This window comes from Micromesistius poutassou (assembly GCF_964030765.1).
Source record: "Micromesistius poutassou genome assembly, chromosome: 13".
In the NCBI taxonomy this organism is placed as follows: domain Eukaryota; kingdom Metazoa; phylum Chordata; class Actinopteri; order Gadiformes; family Gadidae; genus Micromesistius; species Micromesistius poutassou.
Genome location: NC_140283.1, coordinates 18,170,882 through 18,195,881, shown reverse-complemented (window position 1 = coordinate 18,195,881; position 25,000 = coordinate 18,170,882). Strand labels below are relative to the sequence as shown.

Sequence of the window (25,000 nt, the reverse complement as noted above, 5' to 3'; positions counted from 1 at the left end):
AGTGGCCTTTCTCTAGCATAAAGCATGCTGGATTACTGTTTAGGCACGAATATGTGTTGTATTGTTTCTTATGGACACGTTGAAAATTACAAAACAAACAAATACAATTTGATTAAACTCTATCGTTGTCAGAGAAATGTGTTTAACTCTATTGTTGTTAAAGAACAGGTACTAAAACCATGACATGCTCTTTAAATATTATATACATCATCATACATGACCAGTGGACCATTCCCAAGTTTTCTATCTGTAATAACTTAAAATCTAAGAATGAAAGTAATCTCTGCCCTATAACTAAGTAACTAACTTAACTAACTAAAACAAGTTTATATTGATGGCTGGCAGGGACTTACCTTTCAACTAATCCATTCCGGTGAAGCCGTTTCTCCGGCAATGCTCGGCAGGTTAAACTAGAATAGAAATGAAGTCTCTGACTGTAAACCCTTTCCTTCCTCTCCTCCCCCTTCCCTCCCACATCCTCTCTCCCTGTGGCCGTCAACAACGCTCCCCCTGCTGGGGAAGACAGAGAAACACACGCAGCGCACGCTCACTTCCCCGCTGCAAAGCCAAGATAAGTAGAACGATTTGAATGCTACAGATTTCAAATTCTACTGACCACATCTGGGTCTGTTTGCATTGTGTTGCGTTGTTGAGGGTGGTCTAGATTGGATTTAGCCATTTCGGATCTAGCCCCCTGACCTTTCACCTCGCGGGGGGGACGCGAAGGTTAAAAATAAACCACAGGAAGACATGACCGAGGGTCGGAACAAAACGCAGACACAGATGTGCGTCCACCAACAGCTGTGTGCTGTGTGGTGGATGCAGTGATGCTCCCTCACACAATGGGTGATTATGTTGATGGACACTAAATATATATTTTGATTTTATCCTAAGGGCATACAGTCCTAGCAGGGGCCAGGGGGAGGGCCCAGCGGTATTTGAGCCCCCAACCCCGCTACTGTCACACACACACACACACACACACACACACACACACTACTTACTATACTCTAAGGGTTCATTAAGTAACCACTAATTAACACCAGTTAATGCGGTAATAAGCATTGTTATATATAGCATTAGCCTTTTAACATAAGAGTTAATGTGCTAATGCTCTAGTAGTCATTTACGAGTGGTGTTCAAGCCTAATAATGGAGTTGAATGTTGAATAAGGTTATGGTGTTCATGTCAACTACGTTACTCATTTATACATTATTTAAAGCTGTTAGGGTTAGCTTACCCTAAACAATATTATTTCATAAATTGTTTACCCTTCCCTTATGCCTACTACTGCTTATTACTGCATTAACTAATGTTATTTAATAGCTCATTCATGTCCTTGTCCTTATGGTTAAGGGTAACCGCTTAACGGGAAACGCACAGCGAGGCGAGGAGCGGGTGATACACACTCCTCGCTCTGGAATGTCATCCATCGAGTTGAGGTATTTAACAGCTGGCTCCCTTTCTCTCTCTCTCTCTCTCTCTCCCTTTGTGTTCGGTGCTCGTCACGTGCAGTTGCGTCAACCTCGGCTACGTATTGCCCGTCCCAACTCCACATCAGACGAGTCTGATTCATGTTCAGGTTAAGCACCGTCGCCTTACAGCCCAGCCAGTGGCACGCATTCGCTAGAGCTGCAGGCAAAGAGGTTGACGTCTCTTACAGTAACTACCTCCCTCTGAGGAGGAAGTTCAGCAGTGTCACTCCCGAGTGCCCGCGTGGAATGCGTCCTTCCAGTCAGTCGACTCGTCTCAAGCCGGAGCAGGGAGCCGCGACACAGAGCTCTCAACCCGGCAGTGGTACTCCGTCTCTAAGAGCTTGAGGTCAGTGACTCCGCCGCCGCCGCCGCCGCCGCCGCCGCCGCCGCCACCACCGTCATCACCACTACCGCCACCACCACCGTCATCACCACTACCACCACCGCCACCACCGCCACCACCACCGTCATCACCACTACCACCGCCGCCACCACCACCACCACCACCACCACCACCACCACCGTCATCACCACTACCACCACCGCCACCACCACTACCACCGCCACCACCACCGCCGCCACCACCACCGTCATCCCTGCCCGGGAACGTAACAAAGCGGTGTGAAGTGAGCTCTGGAGCAGCGGGGATGGGAACGCAGGGCGGAGGACACGGAGCTGACCGTCAACGCCACCCGTCCTGACCTTTCACCCCAAGGGACCCTTCATCCTGTTTACTACGTCCTCGCCGCCGTGCTGCTGGCCAGCCTGGTAGGCTGTCTGATGGCCATGGTGAGGAGGAGATCACTCCTTTTTTTTAATGTGTAATAAAAAAAAAAGGTGCCAGGTTTTCTTGGCACCTTACCTTTCGTTTCCTTTCTCACAAGTTCAGACGTGTCGCTACTGCCTCTGTTGAATTATTATCACAAACTTCATCCGTTCTTGTCCTTTCTCTTAAAGGTGATTTACTACAGGCGGAGAGCAAGGTACCGTAACAAACGCATATTCTACGTATATATAACACACACGTATTCAACCTAGAGAGCTATATTCAACCGATTCAATAATGACAACCTTTAAACTCTATGTCGAGCTCAGAGTCGTGGAGTCGGGGTCCACATTGACGGGACGACGAACTCATCTTAAACGAGTGGCGTTGTGGAGTTGTGTTGGGTTGACCTGTGGTGGTGACTCTGACCTGTGACTCTTGACCCCCTGGTGTCCTTCAACGCGTGTTCCTCTGGGCTCCAGGCTGGATCAGCTACGCCACCGGCTCCTTCCTCTCTACACCTACGACCCGGCAGAGCAGGAGGAAGACTGGGGAGACGAGGACACCGAGGAGGAGGAGCGGCTGGGAGTAAGCATAACATACGCCTTGGACCTGTGTGACGGTTCATTACCTATATGTACGCTTTAGAAGTGTGGAGGTTATCCACGCCGCGCTTCTAAAGAACATGGAGAAGGATATTGTTGTTTTTGAATTGGATCCTGTGCTGAGCAGAGTGGATGTCTCACTATCTTTCAGGATATACATTTGAAATACAAATAGCCCCTCCTTTGATAGTTTTGCTGAATTGAGATGCTAACTGACGGTTCACCATTCTGTCCTAACCCCGACAGGAGTCCTTGGTGAAGAAGAGACAGCTGGCCTTTTCAAGGGAGAGATGAATCCAGGACAGAGAAGACAGCAATGTCTTCTATTTTGTTATACAACATAATTTATTCTTTTTATTGAAGAGAACGGCCAACATGCTATAGATTGGTCTGTGTAATGCTTTTACATTACATAATTATTTTTACAAAGATCGAATTACAACACTTGCTGTTGTGACCCGTGGTGGTATTTTATATATTGTATTCAATATTCTTATTTATTCTACTCTTTTCTAAAATTAAAAGATCATGAAAATCTGAAAATCGGTTCAATGTCTTTATTCAAATCCCATCCAGACGAGGAAAGGGTGACCCTTCACAGTCATGAAGGTCGCGTTCAGAGTTCATGATGGGGCGCTTATATATAATAAATGAGTTGGAGAATGAGCGGTGACTTTAAAGAGTTAAGGAAACTGTTTTAGGCCTTTGTGTATTAACTGCTATTAGGCCGACATGTCTATTTCTATATGTCTGTGTCAGACTGTGTGCATGCCGCAAGATGCTTTAATTGGCAGTTCAAAGGCAGGGGTTTAATTTGGTAAGGTGAAAAGTGTCCCCATGTGAACATGGTACAGTGTTGCAACATGTTTCTACTGGGGATAAGCACAAATATTTAACTTTAAATTTGAATATTAGACCATTGATTTCCATTACATAGTTATTTTCCTTTTTGAATAGTGAAGCTTAATTACAAACTTGAATATTGAACGCAATTTCCAATGTTCAATGTACCACCATGGGTAAAAAATACAATATTGAAATACTGGAAAATCCAATTGATAAGCACTGACCCAACAGCAGAGGGCACTGCGATCTCATCTTCATTCCCCGTTACTTAAAGTAAAGCTTAATTATTTAATTTCTTTGCCAAATATAAACCAGTAAATAAATCGTATTTATTGCATTAAAAGGGGTACAAGCCGCTTTAGCCTTTTCCTGTGTTTTCGTGACATCCTAAGTAGGAGTGTACACCTAGATGTCATCACACATGGTGGCACAACATCACCTCTTTAAGGTGTACCTGAAGGGCCAACATGTGTGCTCTAAATTGAAAAGAGGATCCAGAGCCAGCTGTGAGTAATTAGTAATCAGTATGTCCCTTGGGAGCTCCTTCTTCAGGAGGTCAGACTCCGACAACCCAACACAAGATGGAGTCACAGAAAATGCAGAGGTAAAAACGACACTAATTGAATAGGCAATTAACGTGGATAATCCCAATGTGTGTGTGTTTATGTGTATGTGTTTATATTTGTGTGTTTAATATACGTGTGTGTATATATGCGTGTGTTTATATAGGCCTACGTTTGTGTCTTATAATTCAGCCGTCCGGGCTGGTACCTCGCCTCTCTACTGCTGCTGGTACCGCTCCTGGTTCTCCCCGGCCTGTGCTTGGACACGCTGCTGTGCTACCACTGCCCCCTGCAGCACAAGGGCCAGCCCTGCGCCCCCGAGGTCAGGAGCACGACCAGGTGCCTGGCAGACGAGCGCTGCGCCAGCTCCCGGGCCCGCTACGGAATCCTCCACGTCCTGTCCTCTCAGGGCTGCGTGGCGGAGGCGCTGTGCGGGACCCACGAGTTCCTGACGTACCGGGACACTCGGTACAACGTGAGCCACACGTGCTGCTGCGCGGACCGCTGTAACCTTGCGCCGCGGCCGGAGAGCGCCCTGGAGACTCTGCTGGGGCTGATCGCCCAGCAACACAACCTCCTGCAGGATGATGTCAACGTCGGGCAACTGGCGAGGAACGTCATCGCCGAGGCGCCCTGGGATTCGTGCGTCAATTACACGTCACCGAAAGGCCAGACGAGGGTTGACGTCTTTGATGCGTTGAGTAATGACGTCACCCTATAGAAGAGGAGTCTCTCATCCACGGACGCTGTCTTGACCCCCCACCTAGAAACACGCACTGTTGTAAAATGAATCTAATGTCTTCATTAAGTCGTGAAAATATTAGATGTGTAATGAATGTAGGTTGTGTTATTTTTTTTGTAATCCAGAGAGGTACAGGTGGCTTGTTAACCATTTTCCTGGTAAATGCAATTAAACTAAATTATATAACAACAATATTGGCATTCCTTGTCTTGTAGCACAGAAATACAATAAAGGTAGGTCTATACACTGTGCTTTGATTGGTTAAACTGCACTCATTTGACCTGCAGGTGTGTGTTTTAGGTGTGAATGGAAGGTGTGGCCTTTTTTGAGAGTCGATAGATTTGCGTCCAACATGAGCTGTGAGCCAGGAGCAGACAGACACCTGTGTTTGTGGGGGTTGCATTTTAAACTGTGCAGAATGAGCAGGTGAGATGCCATGGCAATTATATGCTTTTGTTCAATAATTTCTGTGAATAATTGTAAGTATAGTGTATAGGCCTATGATATGTTTCCTGTATTTCTGCCTTCATCAATGGACATGCTGAACACCTGTGCTTCAGCATGAACGTAAACAGGGACTTAAACTATATTTATATAATCTATAGCCAAAGGGTTTCACCATAAACTATCAGAACCCCAAGCAAGGTCTGAACAAGTAACCCCAAACCGGCCGTGTTCGGAGTTGCTCAATACATTGATATCCTATATATTATAGGCTACGAGGCTCTTCAAAGCCCGCTCTTCTCCTCCTCCTCCTCCCCCCGCAGGCTGCGAGTGTCCTCCTCGGCGTTGCGCGTCGCCCTGCTGTGCGTGTGGCTGCTGCTCCCAGCCCCCCTGCGGGGCGACAACCTGCGCTGCTTCTACAGCCCCCTGCAGCGCCGGGAGCGGGATGCCGCGTCCGAGCTGGTGGTCACCGAGTGCCCCCCCCGCGAGCTCTGCTTCAAGGGGGTCGGTCGCTATGGCAACCACAGCGCGCTGACCATCCGCGGCTGCATGGAGAAGGAGACCTGCAACCAGACGCGTGTGCTCCGCCTCACAGGGACGGAGTACCTCCTGAGCTACGCCTGCTGCCCCTGGCCCTACTGCAACGCCGCGCCCCGCGCCGCCCCGGACCGGGGTCTGGTGCTCACGACGGCCGCGGTGCTGCTGGGTTTGGCGGTGGCGGTGCGTTCGTGATTATTTAGCGCTTGTTTTTACTTGTTTACATGCGTTGCAGTGCAACGCACGTGTTTTTAGGAAGGGATTTTTATCAAGAGGATGGACTCGAGAGCCAATGTCCCATCTGTGTTCGACTCAACATCGGTTAGTGTTGTTGACGGCCGACGGAGTTGTGCGTCTCTTGCTGAACCTACTGACGTGCCCGGTCTTGCAAAGCTGAGGCAGTTTTGTCCAGTAGATCCAATTATGTGTATGAAGCAGTTTTAATATTCCAAATATTAAATACAAATAAATAATGTATTAAATAAAAAAAGATACTGCCTGATCTTTGACACACGCACGCACGCACGCACGCGGACACACACACACACACACGGACACACGGACACGGACACACAGACACGGTAGAGAAGACAGGGCTGGGTCGGCGTGTACAGTATGAGGTTTGGGCAGTTCTTTATTTTCCCTTTTATAAGGCTGCTGGGTGTCCCCATAGTGGATATAGATATATATATACAGGAGGTCGTTGCTATACTGGAGTAACACTGAGGGCAGAGGGTCCATAGTACACAGACTTCAAAAACAACACCAACAGAACCTCACCTCCAGGTATCAGAAATTGGCAGAGAGAGAGAGAGAGAGAGAGAGGTGTGGGGGTCGGGAAACAGCACAGGAGAAAGAGAGACAGAGCGGGAGAGAGAGAGAGAGGGGAGAGATGTCACAGTCTTGACACGACCGCCTAATAACTTAACACTGGAAAATAACATACAGGTTTTTCACGCACAGTGCATTTTAAATAGGTTACGTGGAGAGCCATTTACCATAAATATCTGTATTTTTCGGGAACCAACATATATAAAAAAAAAAGTAATAAAAAAAACAAAAAAAACAATATTCAGTCTTTTATTTTTTCCTTCTTGTTTCTCTTCGAACTCTTCTCCTCTCTCTCGTGAATCGTCCCTCCGGTTCGTCTCCTCGTGGAGGTCAGGTGGAGGGGAGGGGAGGGGAGGGGAGGAGGGGGGGGGGGAGGTCGCATGGGGCCCCCCTCCCACCCCGTCCCACCCCCCTCCCTCCCCCCCTACCTCCATCCATCCAGCGTGAACAAGGAACAGAGAACAGAGCCCAGCAACCCCACCTCCCCCCCCCTCCCCCCCTTCCTCCCTCCCTCCCCGTCTCCCTCCCTCCCTCCCCTCCCATCAAAGTAGATGAATTAGTAGAAAACGAACAAACGAATGGAAACGCAACAGCACAGTCAACTCATCACAAACTGAACCCACAGACACACTGAACAGCAAGAACAACGTACTTCGTTTCTTTAGCATTTTTTTTTTTGTTGACTTTTTTGACTTTTTTTTTTTTTCTCCGTCTTTCTTTTTGTTTTTTTTAAATCCGTTAGCGTCTTCGGCTAGCCGCGTAGCTTCCTCCTCGTCAGGGTCTGTATCGTATCGGGGTGGTGGGGGTCTCGCTCCCGGCATACTGGTACTGGTTTTGGTGGGGGGGGTGGTGGGGGTGGGGGTGGGGTGGGGGGGTCCTCTCTCTCCTGGGCGGGCGGCTCAGTGGAGCTGGAGGGGGGGTGGGGGGGGGGCCTTCGCCCTCCGACTGGGGCAGACGTCTTGTTTAATATCGCTGGGGCTTCACAGTGTGGTAAGAGGACGTGGAGGACGTGGAGGAGGAGGAGGAGGAGGAGGGGGGGTGGAGGTGGAGGTCGAGGAGGAGGGGGTGGGGGTGGGGGCGGGGGTGTGACAAGGGACAGAGCCAGGGGAGGCGGCCTCACAACTGGGAACAGGAATCAGAACAACCAACAGCAAATCATTACAAAACAACTGGAAACCGCAAAGGCCCATGAATAATAAAAACAAAACAAAAAAACGACCGAAACAAAGAATCCATAAGAACAAAATGGCTGCCTTTGCCGCTCCTTCCTTCCAAGTCTTCCCGCCAAATGCGTGGGTTTGGGGGAAGGCTGTGATTGGCTGCAGTGTAAACCAATTGAATGACCAGTGTCTGAGAATGGGTGGGTAGGTAGGGTAGGTAGGGTAGGGTAGGGTAGGGTAGGGTGGTCTAAGGCTGACTGGAATCCACTGGCGGCTGGGACTCAACAGGGCAACGTGTTGTCAGGGGGAACGGGAGGATGGAGCGTGATTGGCAGGTCAGAGGAAGCCAATCCCCTTTCTCTCAGCACACAGGCCTAGGCATGCAGTCGCAGTGCCCGCCTCTTACGGCTGTAGTAGTGGCGCAGGCCGGTCTGTCTGGCAAAGTTCATCATGTAGGTTTGCTTGCGCGTGCTACAGGGATGCAAAGACAGTGAGACAAAAAGAGTGGGAAACAAAGAGGGCAAAAAAAAAAGAGAGAGAAGAGAACGGGGTTAAGCATTAGTGAGCAAGTGGAGATCCCCAGGCCTTCTCGTGCACACACACACACACACACACACACACACGCACACACACACACGCACACACACAATCACACGCACACACACCCACTCACTTCCTAGTCACATTTGCCCAGATGCAGCTGACATTCAGCCATGAGTCCATGCCGGATAACAGTGCATTAGGGTGACAGCCGTGACCTCACACACACACACACACACACACACACACACACAATCAACACACCGGTGTGGTTAGTCTGACCGGGCCGGGGGGAGGGGGGGGTGTTATGGGGGGGGGGGGGGGGGGGCTCAGGGAGTTAATAATAACACGGGAGCCACCAAGGTGCTACTCTACACGGGGGTGTGCACACGCTGTGAGAGGCAGCCGAACGAGCTACGGTGTGGTTGTCGTTAGCTAGCACACATTGTACACTACTGTAAGAAAACAGACCCACGTATCACGGGACAGGACACACACACACACACACACACGGGACAAGGACGTCTATGGCAGACAATGGGGGGGTGTGACAGGGAGGTGGGTGAGGGGGGGGGGGGAGGGGAGGGGAGGGGGGTACAGCTCTGATGCACCCCTGTCACAGTGTTTGAGGTCAGAGTTGGGAGGTGGGAGGTGGGGGGGGGGTCAGAGTTGGAAAAAACAGCCAAATAGAAAGAGAGAGAGAGAGAGAGAGAGAGAGAGAGAGAGAGAGAGAGAGAGAGAGAGAGAGAGACAGAGTGGGATGGAGACAGGGAGGGATTCCAAAAACCAAGAGACAAACAGAGAAGAGAAGCTGCAAAGATCGCTCTTGCTTAGCCTGTTCATTTGCTTCTTCCATCCAGTAGGGCGGTGCCAGTGAGCCAGGAGTGCAGCCAGGGCAGGCAGGGATCTCTGCGAAGCGGGGGGCGGGTGGCGCAGGGGGGGTGGGCGGTGGGTTGGTTGATGGGGGGGGCGGGGGGGGGCTGGAGAGCTGTGTGTGTGTGTGGTAGGGGTGGTGGTGGTGGTGGTGGGGGTAGCGTGGGCAGGTGGGGTTGTGAAAGTGGATGTGTGAATGGCAGATGGAAGGGATTGGAACTGGTCAAAGTGGGACGCCTGGGAGTCTGTGTGTGGGCCTACGTGTGTGTGTGTGTGTGTGTGTGTGAGTGTGTGTGTGTGTGTGTGTCTGTGTGGGCCTGCGTGTTTCTGCATGTGTGTGTGTGCGTGTGTGTGTGTGTGGGCCTGCATGTGTGGTGTGTGTGTGTGTGTGTGTGTGTGTGTGTGTGTGTGTGTGTGGGCCTGCGTGTTTCTTCGTGTGTGTGTGTGTGTGTGGGGGGGGGCTGCATATGTGTGTGTATGTGTGTGTGTGGGGGCCTGCGTGTCTCTGCATGTGTGAGTGTGTGTGTGTGTGTGTGTGTGTGTGTGTGTGTCGGCTTGCATGTCTCTACATGTGTGTGTGTGTGCGTGTGTGTGGGCCTGTGTGTTTCTGTGTGTGTGTGTGTGTGTGTGGATGGTGTTTGACTGTGAGCAGGCAGGTGGCAGTGTGTTGGGGGGGGCTGTGGCGGGGGGGCTTCCTGGCTGGGGGTCAAGGCCTCTTGACAGCCTTAGTGGAGGAGGCTGGAGGGCTGGAGCAGCAGTGGAGCTATGCAGAGCCACGCAGCCACGCCCACCGCCTCGCTGGGCTCTAGTCTGGGGCCACCAGCACGCTAGTACTGGGCTAGTTGTATGCTAGTATGTCAGTAGTATGTCAGTAGTGTGTCAGTAGTGTGTCAGTAGTATGTTAGTAGTGTGTCAGTAGTGTGTCAGTAGTGTGTCAGTAGTGTGTCAGTAGTATGCTAGTTGTACGTCAGTAGTGTGTCAGTAGTGTGTCAGTTGTATGTCAGTAGTGTGTCAGTAGTGTGTCAGTAGTGTGTCAGTAGTGTGCTAGTTGTGCGTCAGTAGTGTGTCAGTAGTATGCTAGTTGTACGTCAGTAGTGTGTCAGTAGTATGCTAGTTGTATGTCAGTAGTATGCTAGTTGTATGTCAGTAGTATGCTAGTTGTATGTCAGTAGTGTGTCAGTAGTACGTCAGTAGTGTGTCAGTAGTGTGTCAGTAGTATGCTAGTTGTACGTCAGTAGTGTGTCAGTAGTGTGTCAGTAGTATGCTAGTTGTACGTCAGTAGTGTGTCAGTAGTGTGCTAGTTGTATGTCAGTAGTGTGTCAGTAGTATGCTAGTTGTACGTCAGTAGTGTGTCAGTAGTGTGCTAGTTGTATGTCAGTAGTGTGTCAGTAGTATGCTAGTTGTACGTCAGTAGTGTGTCAGTAGTGTGCTAGTTGTATGTCAGTAGTGTGTCAGTAGTATGCTAGTTGTACGTCAGTACTGTGTCAGTAGGATGTTATTAATATGTCGGTGCTGGATTGATGTCAATGCTGGCGGCTATAGTGTCATTTACGCTACGGTAAGTACATGTTCTGGTGAGCCTTCAGCAAACATTGATATAGTGACAGTTAACATCACACATATACACACGCAAACACAACAATTTAAGTTGTTTCAGTGTCCATACACCAGCATAGCACTGACAACAACAACAACATTGTATTTTGAAACCTAATCTAGATTTTAGATGTGTGACCTGATTAACTCTTGTTAATGTTAATGTTTGTTAAGGCGTTGTGAATGCTTGAGCTTTGGAGTTAATCTAAACATACGGGCGGTGCCTTTGTGTTTCCTGTGCTGGCCTGCCTATAGCCTATAGCCTGAGAGCGGACTGGTGTGACAGCGTGGAGCAGTGGTTCCAAACCTGTGGGCCGTGACCCCACTTTGGGTCCCCTGATATGGACCTTTGTTCACAGGGATGGCTGCTTACTAACGATTGATCTTTGAAGATCCATTTTTGTCTCATAGATGAGATATCCAAACGGACTGCCTAATGATTCATAGCCTCGAGCAAACACTTAGTGTGCAGTAGAGCGATGTGATTATGTCCACCGGGACATTGATTTTAAATAAACGTTAAAGTTGAGGAGCAGCAAACATTTTCAGAGCTAGGAATGGAGTCACAGGCCAACAGGTTGGAAACCACATGTGTTGAGTATGGCGCTGGTGGTATGGCGACAGCAGGACGATATATATAGAGGGTGGTGGTGGTGGTGCTGGTGGTGGTGGTGTGAGGGTAAGCAAGGGGGACGAGCGCTTTGCAGTGTGATGGGTGCAGAGGAGGGTGGAGGTGGGGTTAGGTGGATGAATAGATGGTGGACTGGGTGGGTGGGTGGGTGGGTGGGTGGGTCAGTGGGTGGTGGTCGATGGTGGAGTTGGGTTGGGGGGGGGGGGGGGGGGGGTCAGGGAGGGAGGGGGGCGGGCTGCATTCAGGGGGAGGCGGAGAACTTACCTGACGCTACAGCCATGCCAGAGGGAGCAGAATACAGAAGAGAGCAGAGGTTAGAGGACGAGAGGGGCGGGGCAGGAGGTGGAGGGGGCAGCTGTCTCGCAGAAAGGTCAGGGGGGGCAGAGACCCGGGCCTGGGGGGGGTGGACCGGGGTGGTGAGGGGGGGGGCAGGGGCCCAGAGAGAGAGGGGAGAGGAGAGAGAGACGGTCAAGGGAGAAGGATCCAGTACCAGAGACAAGGGAGAGAGAGTTGATGATGGTGGGAGAGAGAGAGAGAGAGAGATAGATGGAGAGAGTGATAAAGAGATGGTGATGGAGAGAGAGATAAAGAGATAAAGAGATGGTGATGGAGAGAGAGATAAAGAGATAAAGAGATGGTGATGGAGAGAGAGAGAGAGGGATAAAGAGATGGTGATGGAGAGAGAGAGAGCGAGAGATAGAGAGAGAGAGGAAGAAAAATAGAAAGAGAGAGAGAGAAACATATTGTGATGGAGAGAGAGAGATAAAGAAAGAGAGAGGGAGTGAGAGACAGACAAGTTGGAAGATATAAGGATAAGATAGAAAAAGCACAAGGAACCACAGAAAGGGGTGGAGCGTGACGGAGGACAGTGAAGACACACAGAGAGAACATCAGACACCGTCCCGGGTGGAGGAAGAGAGGGAAGAGAGAGAAGAGGAGATACGGCAGCTCCGTCCATCGGTGGCCAGTGTTGGAGGGAAGGAAGGGAGGAAGGAAGGGAGGAAGAAGGGGATGGGAGAGGAGTATCGAGTAAAAAATGGCGGACCATGGAAGGAGGGCAAGCGGAGTGAGGTCACATGACCAGCAGCGCGTGACCACGCGATGAAACCAGGTGGTGTCAACAGGCAGGGCAGGGGACAGCGAAAGAAAAGGTGGAGCAGGGAGCGGGAGTGAGAGGAGGAGGAGGAGGAGTGGTGAACAGAGAGAGAAAACAAGAAGCACAGAAGTGTGAGGAAAACACGCTCCCGTTTCAGCAGTGGTTGAGAATCATGTGAGGGAAAGGGAGGGAGAGAGAGAGAGGGAGAGAGAGAGAGAGAGACAGAGAGAGAGAGAGAGCGAGAGGGAGCAAGAGAGAGAGAGGGAGAGCGAGAGAGAGGGAAAGAGAGCGAGAGAGAGCGAGAGAAAGCAAGAGAGAGAAAAAGCGCGAGAGAGAGAGAGAGAGTTGAGAGTGAGAGTGAGAGTGCGATAAAGAGAGAGAGCGAGACAGAAAGAGCGAGAGAGAGAGTGAGATAGACAGGGCGTTGGGCGGGGCAGCTCAGCTTGGGCCCTCACGGAGCAGTGTGCTATGGTTCTGCCTGTGTGAGTCTATTTGAGCGGGACATCTGTGTCAGTGTGAGCTCTGCAAATGGTCCATGTCGCTACCCTGGTGGCTGGGTGCTGATCACATGACTTTGATGAAGCATTTGGAATGCATTGGGCACAAGCCCCGGATGAACGATAAGCAACATGAATAAAACATTGCTCCGATACCCACAGCCACATGCAGGGGAATGCATTCAGAATGCCCTATGGTGTTGTCATGTAAAGATTATGCATTGTTAGTGTGACGATGTAGATACGCAGATACATGGCACATCCGTGGCATCCCGCAAACACATTGTGTCTCCAATTTGACCTTGAGGGGCTGAAGGTGTCCATTTAAATTGGATTTCTACAACGTTTGCTTGCGGCTCGATTACAATCCATGGCACCGTTCTTTGCGTTCTTTTGCGCAAATTGGAGACACACTGTGCAACATTTTGCAGAGATGCCACATTGCTGACGGCAGCTGTATGCGAAGCAGCCATCCACACACACAGAGCAGCACTGTACGGTATGATCCTTTGCCTCCTGTGAGCTCAGCAGAGCGACCTCACAACACTCACTGTTCGGCGTCAGCAAGCAGCGATCTGCGGCTCATCGCGCGGAGGACAACCAATGGGAGCTCCCCGTTTTTGATCGATTAGGTTGAGCTGGTGCTGGTGAGGGGCGTGGCCAGGAGGGGGGGGTCCCGGTTGAGCGGGGGTGGGGGGGGGGCGGAGGGGTACGTACGGGTGGGGGGGGGGACCTCCTGGGGTATTGGGTACTCACAGAACGACTTCCACGTGGTCCAAGGCCCACTGGTCTCTCCCGGCACCAGCGTGGCGCGCCTGCCACCAGCGCAGCATCACCCCCTTCACCCTGGCCTCTCTGGGGGAGAGACGCGGCCCAGAGCCGCAACGTTAGAGACCGGGATGACGAGAGATGACAGACGGGAGGATTGAAGAGAGAGTGAAGAGAGAGTCGCATCGTGATTGCAGAAAGGATGTGTTTAATTTTAGTCATGGTGGGTTCAGGTACTCTCGTTGGTCATTCATGAGTTGGCCATAAATCATAAATAGACCCCGGCCGTATTGTATTTCTTGTTTTCCGTCCCTTCCAGGCCCCTCCAGGCCCTTTCCAGGCTCCTCCAGGCCACTTCCAGGCACCTCTAGGCCAAGAGTCAGGAACCTGTGGTTCTAGAGCCCTACTCAGCTCTTCCCCTGATTAGATGAATGAATAAACTCACTGAAAAGGTTGAAGGATAATTATTTACTCCTTTTTGGCTTGTCTCAAACTATTTCAAGTAATACAATGATTCATGGCTCTGCCATTTAAAAAGGTTCCTGACACATCAATGCTTGCAACAATAAACCCCATCATCGTCTCTCTCTCTGTGTGCCATTTGGGGCTGCACGATATATCGCTTTCGTATCGGAATCACGATACTCACATGTGTTCGTATCGCTAGATGTCAGCGATATTAAAGCAAAAAGACAAAACATGGCAACACGTTTTCTTTCCAGTGTGGTGCGGCCCTAGTGCCGGTGTTCCCTCCACTCACAGTGGGATGTTGTAGGACACCCGCTGGGCCTTGATGAAGTCCTTGGGCTGGTGCTGGGCCACCACGTGCCAGCTGACGCCGCTGTTGACGCTGTACTGCAGCAGCACGGCGCGGTCCACCGTGTCCGAGCGGTCCAGCGCTACGTTGCAGCTGTCCGTCTGGGCGGCGCTGCCGATCTGCAGCACAAACATGATCTTACTGTGGAGACAGAGAGAGGGGAGAGGGCGTGAGGAACAGCAGCGGTGAGGTACAGGCTGTGGGCTAGGCCGAGGTGGGCGTTAAGACTTACAATGAATGCAATGAGTTCATTAGTAGAAACATCAAGAGTACCGTGAAAGTGATGGCAAAAATCCATATACTGTTATCGGTATATGAAACATACTGGAAATGTCTTTGTCAATACACAGGGAAAGGACGCCAAGGAAGTTAGTGTTTCTTAGCTGGTAGATGGTCTTTACATGGACTAACAAAAGTTTGGCGACAAACATTTATCTTGGATTCAAGGATCCAAGCTCAATTATAGATTTTCACAAACCCACAATGGATCTAGCCATCTAGCACAGGAGTAACACAGGAGAATAATCAAACTTAAAGGCACTGTAAGCGATATATATTTGTTGAATAGCTCCATATTCAGACTGATTTCAGTTTTCGGTCAGTCCCTCCACTCTTCAGCAAAAATCTATATTTTATGGTATCCCGTTCCAACTTAATCCAATCAGCAGAGAGAACAACACAAAGAGGCGGTCCTCTCTGCCCATATACGGGCAGTGCAACGGGAATTCAGTGCTGACTGAAAACGGCTGAACAAGAAGGAGCTACCGCAAGACAGGAAGTGAGCGGCAAGACAGGAAGTTAGCCACAAAAAAAAAACGACGGCATCGCTTACAGCGCCTTCAAGCGGTCCAACAACGTCTAGCGGAGTGCAGGGACGCGGGGGGGGGTGGCTGGCAGTACCTGTACCTGGCTCTCGTGAGGTCCAGTGGCCGGGTGACCGCCTGCCTCATCTTGCAGCCGTTGAAGTAGAGCGAGTCGCCGTGGGCGTGCGGAGACAGCTGGCCGCAGCCGCTGCCCACGCCGCCGCCCTGGATCAGCTGCCAGCTCTCCGGGGACACGCTGCCCGACTCGAAGTTGTCCTTGATGGAGCTGGGCAGGTCGCGGCCGGACAGGGAGCAGTCGTCGCCTGTTGGGGATGGGGAGGCGGGGAACGGGCCAATCAGAGAAGAGAAGAGAAGAGAAGAGGAGGACGAGAGTGAGATGTTTGGGGGTGTGGGAGGTGGAGGTGTTTTTTTGATTCTGTGTTTTACCATACTTGATTTCCTTCCAGCTGTGTGTTTGCATTTGCAACTACATTGTTACCCTTTTTAGTTCAAGGAATTATCAATTACATAAAACTACAGCGATGCACTGCTTTGTAAATCATGGATTGCTGTATGACACTTTATTTTAAGGCCCACACTTCAGTTAGCTTTGGGCAATGACTGGCAAATTATAGTTAAAAGCATTTATTTCAGTATAAATCATATTGTAGACAGAGAATTTCGTTAATATGTATAGCCTAGAGCCTAAGTTCCCCCGCTAGTTCCTGCTCATGAATTAACATCAGTCAGACTCAACTCCCTGTGAATCCCTCTGGGTCACATGTCTACTGAAGGACTACTGGAGGAAGTGATACGTCCTAGCTGTGGTTTGGGTTAGGGGCCCACCGTGGTATCCCTCGTCGCAGATGCAGACCAGCCCGCTGGTGCAGTAGCCGTGGCCGCTGCAGAGGCCGGGGCAGGCCTCCCCGATGTACACGTGGTCCACGCCCCAGCTGTGGCGCTCGCCCTGCCCCTCCTTCTGGATCCAGCGGAACTGGGTGGCCCTGAGGTCGAGAGACAGCGTGAAAGCCATGGGGAAGAGAGAGAGAGAGAGCGAGAGAGAGAGAGAGAGAGCGAGAGAGAGAGAGAGATGCAAGCTTGTATTGAGCCAGGGAAGCGGATCATGGCAGTAGAAATGTGTGAGTCATTTATGCCATATATGTTCACCAACAGCACTAGCATTGGCTCTAGCAGCTAGCAAAGTCAAGATTGTGGGCGCCACTGCATGAAACATTGACGCACGTTCATATATTTAGACTTCATGTAAGTTTGATTTGCTTTTTTTATACTTTTATTGCATTGCTCTCTTCTTGTTACTTACTTTGACAATACTTACTACTTTTAAATTTGACTTGTCTAACTTACTTCCCTGCATTGTCGAGGAGCCTTATATACTAAAGTGGGTCATTGAATCGAGTGTGAGCTCCCTGGTTTCCTTCAGCGGGTGCTAGTCAACGGTGCCGCTCACCCCGAGGAGACGTGGTCGGGCAGCTGCACGGTGACCCGGGTCCAGGTGGAGCTGTTGACGGGGCTGTAGATGGTGGACTCGTGGAACTGGAAGGGAGAGCAGCCCACGTTGTTGACCGAGGAGGGCAGGCACTCGGACTGCACCAGCTGCCACGAGTCGGACCTTTGGTGGGAAGGGGAGACAGGAGAGAGACGGAGGTTACACACGTCCACGCGTGCGATAGCGCTGGATCACTGCGGGTCCAGGAGCCGCGCTGCTCTCTCACCTGGCGTCCTTCCTGTACTGCAGCAGGATGGAGTGGTGGTCTTCACAGGTGTCAGCCTCGCAGCCCACCACGATCTGAAATCACAAGCCCCCGGTGTCAAGGAACGGCACCGCCGCATGCGGGATAAACACGCACATGTTTTGCTGATGTGTCTGCCTTTGACCCAATTTTAAAGTCTTTAAATTACTTTAAACCCCAATGCATCAATGACAAATTGCAAGTGTTTTATTCATCAAATAAACAGGCTCCGTGTTTTTTTTTTGCTTTTTTGCTGCAAGACATAGTAACAACTACATAATGAAAAGAAAATAGAAAAGAAAACAGAAATATATATATATAAATACATTTAGAGATTTATACATCTAGATAGATTTAGGCTGATCTGCAGGCTTTGGGGGTCACATATGAAGGGGATTGTGTGTTGCATTGATGTGTTTAGCTTCTGTTTGTAACATTTTATTCCCCATGATAAGTGTTTTTTGCGGTGTTTATTACCCATATAAAAGTATCAACGTAAAGTGTAAGACATCGTTGTGACACAACAGGCTGTGTCGCTATGATCCTGCTGGGGCGTACCTTGAACTGCAGGATGTATCCGGGCTGGACGATGAGCTCCCGCGTGGCCAGGATGTTGTGCGTGTGGTCCTGGTTCTTGTTGGGCCAGTACAGGTGGAAGGACGGGTTCCCGCAGAAGCCGGCGGTGCGCACGGCGTTGGGGTAGAAGCTCCAGCTCTCCTCGTGAGACACGCCCTCTGACAGGACCAGAAGGAGACACAAATGAATAATGTTCTGATTGCAGTATACATTCATAAATTATTAATCATAAAACCACAAACCAAAAAAAAAGACAAGGCACCTCTTGGGTTCCTTTTGTTATTTACCCGCTGAAGAAGGACTTTTTTTTTTTGATGTACAAAAACGCTCAAGGTATAACCAGGCACACCGTCAAGATAAAGCATTTTCAGATTCTCACTGATGAGGAAGCGATTGATATTTTAACCTTGACTTAATGATAACAAAAGGAACAGAATCCTTTAGCAAACGTCACCAATTTACTAAATTGCTCATTCATAACACTCAAAAATAAGTTTCAAACACACTAATAGGCCAATTAGAGCAACACAGTCCCCTTTTAAGGAAATAAAACATATTTTTCTGGGTCTAAAAAGTTTGTCCCAGAGTACAAACTGGTATTCACAGCACGAGAAGCAAGACCCGACCCATTCTAGAGAAGACCCTACCGTCATCGAAGGTGTCCAGCAGCATGGAGGGGTTGATGTCCGACCCCCCCACCAGGATGTTGTCGATGGCCCACTGGGCTCTCTCCAGGGTGGGCGAGGCCAGGCCGGAGGAGATGGTGAAGGGCTGCCACCAGCGGAGGCGCGTGGCGTTGGTCAGCGAGGCCTGCGGCAGCACGATGTAGTCCCTCCTCACCGACACGTACTTCAGGTAGTCCATCTCGTGCAGAAGGGCCCAGGACACACCTGCGGTGCACACAGAGAGGCGAAGGAAGGGAGGAGGTTCGAGGGAAGCAGAAGGACAAGCGTAAGATCGTCTGCGTATAGCGAGGTTTTATCATTGGTGGTGGACACTCATTGGTACAGAGTGGGTATAAATCAATGTATTAGTGGATCAATTGGTACTGGTCATATCTCACGCTCATCTCTAAACAAAAATATGCCTATGAGTAAGACTACATACCCACACATAAACAAACTGAAAACTGCTCGGAGATTAGGAAGGATTCAAAAATGATCTGGTCAAATTTGGTAATACTTTGTTTCACTTGTATATCAATACAGCATTTAGACATTGAATCCCAAAGTTTCATATGTTGTTCACTACTGCACCTCCATCAGTCGAGTAGTCTAGCAGCACCCCCTCTTTGCGGCAGGTCGGCCGGTGACACATGGTCATGTTATCCTCACTGCCAATCCTGGCCCAGTACTCAACAAACCTACACGGGCAACACGAAAAACCTTACACAATGCACACAGCAATACACAAGATGATGAATAAGACAACGGTAATCTTTAGTGTGTGTGTAGAGTACTGACTTGGCTCCACGCAGGTCCAGGTCAGCAGTGACTGCCTGTCTGGCGTCGGCTCCTCCGAAGTACAGGGCTGTTCCCTCCACCAGCACCCCACAGTCGGTGCAGGGCCGGCCCCCCTCCAGCACCTGCCACTGGGGCCCTGCCGTGCGGCCCTCCCAGTCGAACCGCTCCTTCAGAGACGCCTGGAGGGGAGGGCCAAAGAGGTCAGCGTCTATTTGATTCTATTCTGTTGTATTTTGTCGCGCCTAAAGGGAGAATGCTGAGTGATTGTTGCTTCTAGATTCTGATCATTCGGCTTAGCTCAGGAGAAGGGAGAGCGGGTTGACTAGTAACCAGAAGGTTGCTAGTTCGATTCCGGCTCCTACTAGCGCGTGAGTGTCGAGGTGTCTCCGAGCAAGACACCTAACCCTAACTGCTCCCGACTGGCTGGCTGTCACTTGTTGCATGGTTGACTCTACCGTCGGTAGAGGTGTGAATGTGTGCATAAATCATTCTTAGTCGATAGACTTCATAATCTATACGTTTATATAGAGCATCTATATAAACATGGATGCTTTCGTCGTTGGCCATTTGAATAACACAGAGGCTCAACTGATTGGCTCAGGGTGGAGAAGGCCAGTGTCTGAAGGGGTCTTGGGTTTACCTTGAGGGCCGAGCTGGCGTAGCAGTTGGGTCCGGTGAACCCCGGGTCACAGAGGCAGCGCTGGTCCAGGCAGTCCCCGTGGCCCCCGCAGTGGGCGTCACACGCCGGGCCGATGTAGAAGTTCTCCACGGCCCACTGCATGTCCGAGTGCTGCTGGTAGAAGCGGAACCGCACCGCCCTGATGGAGGAACAAGAAGAAGATGAATCTCAAGAGGAGGAAGGAGGTAGGATGAGCTACTACTACTACACACAGTAGGACTCAAAGCCTGACGTGATCCGGGTGTGCACACTGCCAATTGAGTCATCTCGAGCAGTCCTTTTATATTATAGCAACCTGTCATTGTATCAGTTCACCCAAAGTACCATTAAACTTCTATTGAAAAGACCGAGTCGGTATGTTCTAGCATGCACATGAAAGCGCGCATGAGGACCAAGGTGGGGGCCAGCGTACGTGTCGGCCAGGCTGTCGGGCAGCGAGTAGACGGCCCTCTTCCAGCCCTCGGCGGGGAAGAAGACGGAGGGCTGGGACACCTGGCCCCCGCAGCGGGGGTCGGCGGGCAGGCACTGGGGCACCAGGTACTTCCAGGTCACCCCGAAGTCCACCGAGTACTGGATGTGGACCTGGCGGTCGGCCGGCCGCTCGGGCGCCACGCAGCCCATCGCTATCTGTGGGGGGATCAGAAGGACGGGGCAGTCAGAAGCAGCACAATTCACCTTATATATTTACGACTTTGAATATTTTGCTATATTTTCGGAATTTACAAAAAAATTATATTTTGTACTTTTACATTTACACTTAGGGCATTTAAGCAGACTCTTTTATCCCGAGCAACTGACAATAAGTACAATTTTCAGAAGAAAGAGAAACTATTTATATATATCGTTGTCGGTACGATAAAGAAATTGATAGAAACAAGGGCCTAAGCGCTAACGATTGCTAGGTTTTGTGCAGAAGAAAGTACAGGACAGTCCTGTGCTCTCTTCTGCGACAGACACAGGTCCCGTCTGGGATGAATGAAGTACCTTCTCATCTTAATGAACTCGCCTCACTCCCTCCACCCTCATTTACCCATTACTTTCTCACATACTGAACTGGTATTCTATGGATTTTTACTCTTATTTGTATCAATCCATAATTGCACAGGCAGTCTAGTTGGGAGGGGGCAGTCCCAGCAGAGGTCAGGGGACGTCGTTAGGGTAACCCAGTAACAGGGTGGTCCCTCACCTTGAACTGCATGACCCAGCCCTTGCCGGGGACGATGTCGTGTGTGACGGCGTACACCTCGCGGCCGTCCTCGCTGCCGCACACCATCACGCCGTCAGGAGAGCTGCAGAAACGCTTCACCGAGCACTCGTCAGAGAACAGCCAGTGGTCGCTCACTGGTAGAGAGACAGGGAGAGGGAGTGAGAGAGAGAGAGAGAGAGAGAGGGAGAGAGAGAGAGAAAAAAAGGAGAGAAAGGGATAAATTCAGGCGTAAATGTTATTCAATCTTTAAGTGTAGAAAGAGGTTTTTTTATGCATTGTTAATAATGAACTATTTAACATAAGATATAACATAAGATAACATAATATTAAAAATAAGACATCCTTGTATTAAATACATCTGCAAATAACACTGAACTGGAAAACCGACACTACCCAATGTCTTGCATGTTTGCTCCTTCCAATAATGACAACAGAGACAACATACACCACACACACACACACACACACACACACACAGATGTTACCTATGGGGGTCTCCTCCTCCTCGCTGGGCGGGGCGGGCTTCCCGGAGGCGGTGGCGTCGGCGGGGGCCCTCTCGTGGTTGGGCAGGGCCACTCCTCCGAACGTGTCGGAGATCTGGGCCCGCGTGTCCGAGCCGGCGATCAGCACGTTGTCCAGCGCCCAGTCGCTGTGGTCGGCTCCCTCGTGCTGCGGCTGCCACCAGCGCACCCGCACCCCCTCTTGGCGGGCAGCAGGGGGCAGCAGAACGTTGACAAACCTGGAGCGCGGGCAAGGAGAGGCTAGGTTTAGTTCAGGCATTACTTTGTAGTGGCGATCCCTTCAACTGCTCCACACTTACAGTCCGAACCGTACGAACAAGTCTAGACACGTCTATTTTATTTTACATCTTAGAAAGAATTATGATAAGTGAGAGAGTGCAGAAGTAAGCATTAAAAACAATAAAGTATGTTTACAATCGGAACAGTTCAAAATAAGTCTAGATTTTGTAAAACTAACGGAGAGAGTTTGGGGGAGGACCTGCGTCTTAACAGATAACGGCATGCTATGGCTACACATCCTGATCAGAATGGAAACCAAAGCGGTCCGTACCCGGGCTTGGTGTAGAGGTCGTAGAAGATCTCCGTCAGGAGGTGCCAGTTGATGCCCCCGTTCATGCTGTACTCCAGGAGCACGCCCTGGTTACGGTTGCTAGGTGGGATCATGCAGCCGTACATGAAGTTGAACTGGATGAACTCTGCGTTGGTCAGGTTCAGGTCCACCGTCACCAGCTGGCGACTGCAGCTCTGCACGGGGTGAGGGGCGAGGGGTGCCGTGGTGAACACATGCATGTGTGTTAACATCGCAGCGACTCGTAAAACTGGCATTTTCTGTATATATTCTGTATGTATTCTGTATATATTTTCAATTTCAAATGTCTTTATAAAATTATACAATTAAATTACTATTTATTTACCAAATTATTTATTTGTTATGACTTTAACACAACATTTTAGTTTTTAAAAATAGTTGTGAAACATTTTGTAAAATTTAAAATTTTACAAAATTTTAAATTTGTTCGTTAAGTCTAATGTTTAATATGTTTTAAAGTTATGCTACTGTCCTGTACCTGTACCACTGTGACACCAAATTCCCAGTAGGGGATCCTCTCGCTGTATCTCATTACACATCCGTCCCAATACATGGAGGAGGTGAGTGAAGAGGCTAACACCTGAGACCCAGAGCTATCGCTCCATCAATCGACCCCTGAACCAGCCAACGTACCCCGCTGAAGTGCAGGGCGGCGCCGGAGGCCACGGCCCCACACACGCTGCTCAGCTTGCCCCCGGTCACCAGGTGCCAGTGGCTGAGGGAGGGGGCCTTGCTGAAGCTGTCCTTCAGCTGGGAGGGCAGCGGGGCCAGCGGCGCGTCGCAGTACTCCCCGCCCCACTCGGGGTCACACCTGGTGGGGGGAACATGGAGGAGGAGGAGGAGGAGGCCGGTTTGATAGTACGTACTACACACTGATTTAGGGTGATCTAAAGGCTTTGGGGTGACATATGAAGGGGATTTTGTGTTGCATTGATGTGTTTAGCTTCTGTTTCAGGTTACATTTTATGTCCCATGATGAATGTTTTGCGGTATTTATTACCGCAAAACAGTTTCCATGATCGTATTTTCCAGGCTTATGTTTCCCTTGCAACCTTTAAGAGACAATTAAATATGTCTCCCATTGTGTCTTAGAATATACTACTTCAGTCTCAGACGCACTACCTTACAGCTGCAGTAACAGCATGGTCTCTGTCTGTTTTTCTTGACATGTCAGGTATTAGTTTGGAGGTCTGATAAATCACATCATACTATATTTAAGGAGCACTTTTCGTGCATAACCGCAAAAAAAGATCCTAGTTAACAAATAGTTAGTCCACAAATAAATGGTGCTAAGAATAAGTAAACAAACAACATGACAGGAACGAGTAACAACACGAGGAACTGTAAAAGAACAGTACAGTGTATAAATCTCAGGATTTCAATCTCAGGATTCAGGAGAAAGATCTGTCCTGACATGCCCTCCAGACTCACACGCAGGAGCTCTGCTGGCAGCGACCGTGTCCGGAGCACATGTCCGGGCAGCCGTCTCCGATGTAGAGGTTGTCCAGAGCCCAGGTCTGCTGCTTGTCGAACGGAGCCTGCTGGAACCAGCGGAATCGCGTGGCCGGAGACCTGCGGGACGATCACAGATAACAGCCCTTCTTCAGGAAAACACCGTGGAGGATTCACACCGGGAATGCTGGGAGGTGGGACATACTGGGTGGTTACTGTTTATAGATTAGTCAGTGTATCGGAAATCCCACCGCAGACGTTCGATTGGCTATGAGAACTGGCATGTTGTCGTGGAAACTATAAATCCTTTCCATTTCATTGGTTGTAAGCATGATGACAGGTGACCCCCATTCTTATCTCCTTAACCTTTGTACATTTCACCAGACTTATAAAGGAGTATAAAGTAGGAGAACAACAGAATGTAACTGCTATTTACTTGTCATTTAGCAGATGTGCAGAAGTTAACATCTGCTAGCAGATTATGCAAAGTGTCTGACTGTGTTACACCGACCAAATCTGTGAGCTGATGTTTTATTTGCCCTTGCAGATGCGTCTGGCCCCCCCCTCCCGTTCAGACAGACTGGGGCTGGTTGGCCTGGGTCTGGCCAATCACGAGCATTGACCATAGTGGGCGCCCAGAAAAGCCCCCCTAGGAGGCGTGTGGCATGCATTGCGCTGCAAACACTGACCTGGCGTAGGAAGGGATGGGCATGGTGAGACGCCCCCACTTGTTGTAGGTGTCGGCCACCAGCAGCCTCTGCAGGGTGTAGGAGGAGCAGTCGGGGCTGGTGGGCAGGCAGTCCCTCACCAGGGGCTTCCAGGTCAGGCCCAGGTCCAGGGAGAACTCCAGCTCTATGACTGGTGGGAGAGCGAGGAGCAACAACAGCATAATCAATACATGTCCCCTGTACTTGCATTGTGAGGCTTTCAAAGCCTGGTATATCATTAAAGGTGCCGTGGGCAGGATTTTGTGGCATGAATAACTGTGTACTCCATCCTCCCCCACATCTCTCCCTTTCAAAACGAAGTAGAAGCTACGCTGGCCTGTACTGGCCTGTAAAGTGGGGGGCACGAAAAAAGTAAAAGAAATGCATGTGATAAAAAAACTAAACTTAAATGACTGTGTAAATATAATGAATATTATATTCTCTTTCTGCCCGTCTGTTCCACTA

The 25,000-nt window shown here is 50.0% G+C and overlaps 4 protein-coding genes across 4 annotated transcripts in view; 2 read left to right on the top strand and 2 right to left on the bottom strand.

The window, feature by feature from the left end:
- pik3c2g (phosphatidylinositol-4-phosphate 3-kinase catalytic subunit type 2 gamma) overlaps nucleotides 1-621 on the bottom strand; it is a gene marked incomplete at its 5' end in the record, with an annotated part of 28,296 nt that extends 27,675 nt beyond the window's left edge. The window contains one exon of the mRNA XM_084477178.1: nucleotides 617-621. Within this exon, the coding sequence (XP_084333304.1) occupies nucleotides 617-621 (5 nt within the window). The remainder of the gene's footprint in view (nucleotides 1-616) is intronic.
- Nucleotides 622-750: 129 nt separating this feature from the next.
- Nucleotides 751-3,140, top strand: LOC311357275 (uncharacterized protein C3orf18-like; the record flags this gene model as incomplete). The annotated part of the gene is made up of 6 exons (XM_084477177.1): nucleotides 751-810; nucleotides 1,736-1,821; nucleotides 2,135-2,264; nucleotides 2,433-2,458; nucleotides 2,724-2,829; nucleotides 3,093-3,140. The coding sequence occupies 6 exons, from the start codon at nucleotides 751-753 to the stop codon at nucleotides 3,138-3,140; spliced, it is 456 nt and encodes a 151-aa protein (XP_084333303.1).
- A 2,275-nt stretch (nucleotides 3,141-5,415) lies between these two features.
- bncr (bouncer) lies at nucleotides 5,416-6,173 on the top strand (the record flags this gene model as incomplete). Its single annotated transcript, XM_084477176.1, has 2 exons — nucleotides 5,416-5,423; nucleotides 5,765-6,173. 2 exons carry the CDS (start codon nucleotides 5,416-5,418, stop codon nucleotides 6,171-6,173), a joined length of 417 nt encoding a protein of 138 aa, XP_084333302.1.
- A 414-nt stretch (nucleotides 6,174-6,587) lies between these two features.
- reln (reelin) overlaps nucleotides 6,588-25,000 on the bottom strand; it is a 104,281-nt gene continuing 85,868 nt past the window's right edge. The window contains 19 exon segments of the mRNA XM_084477669.1: nucleotides 6,588-7,931; nucleotides 13,959-14,057; nucleotides 14,731-14,928; nucleotides 15,694-15,913; nucleotides 16,437-16,594; nucleotides 17,059-17,220; nucleotides 17,324-17,397; nucleotides 17,900-18,075; nucleotides 18,565-18,807; nucleotides 19,174-19,280; nucleotides 19,381-19,559; nucleotides 20,021-20,198; nucleotides 20,472-20,686; nucleotides 21,246-21,400; nucleotides 21,752-22,005; nucleotides 22,338-22,531; nucleotides 23,010-23,187; nucleotides 23,808-23,948; nucleotides 24,518-24,686. Of these exon segments, the coding sequence (XP_084333795.1) occupies nucleotides 7,790-7,931; nucleotides 13,959-14,057; nucleotides 14,731-14,928; nucleotides 15,694-15,913; nucleotides 16,437-16,594; nucleotides 17,059-17,220; nucleotides 17,324-17,397; nucleotides 17,900-18,075; nucleotides 18,565-18,807; nucleotides 19,174-19,280; nucleotides 19,381-19,559; nucleotides 20,021-20,198; nucleotides 20,472-20,686; nucleotides 21,246-21,400; nucleotides 21,752-22,005; nucleotides 22,338-22,531; nucleotides 23,010-23,187; nucleotides 23,808-23,948; nucleotides 24,518-24,686 (3,242 nt within the window). The 3' untranslated portion in view covers nucleotides 6,588-7,789.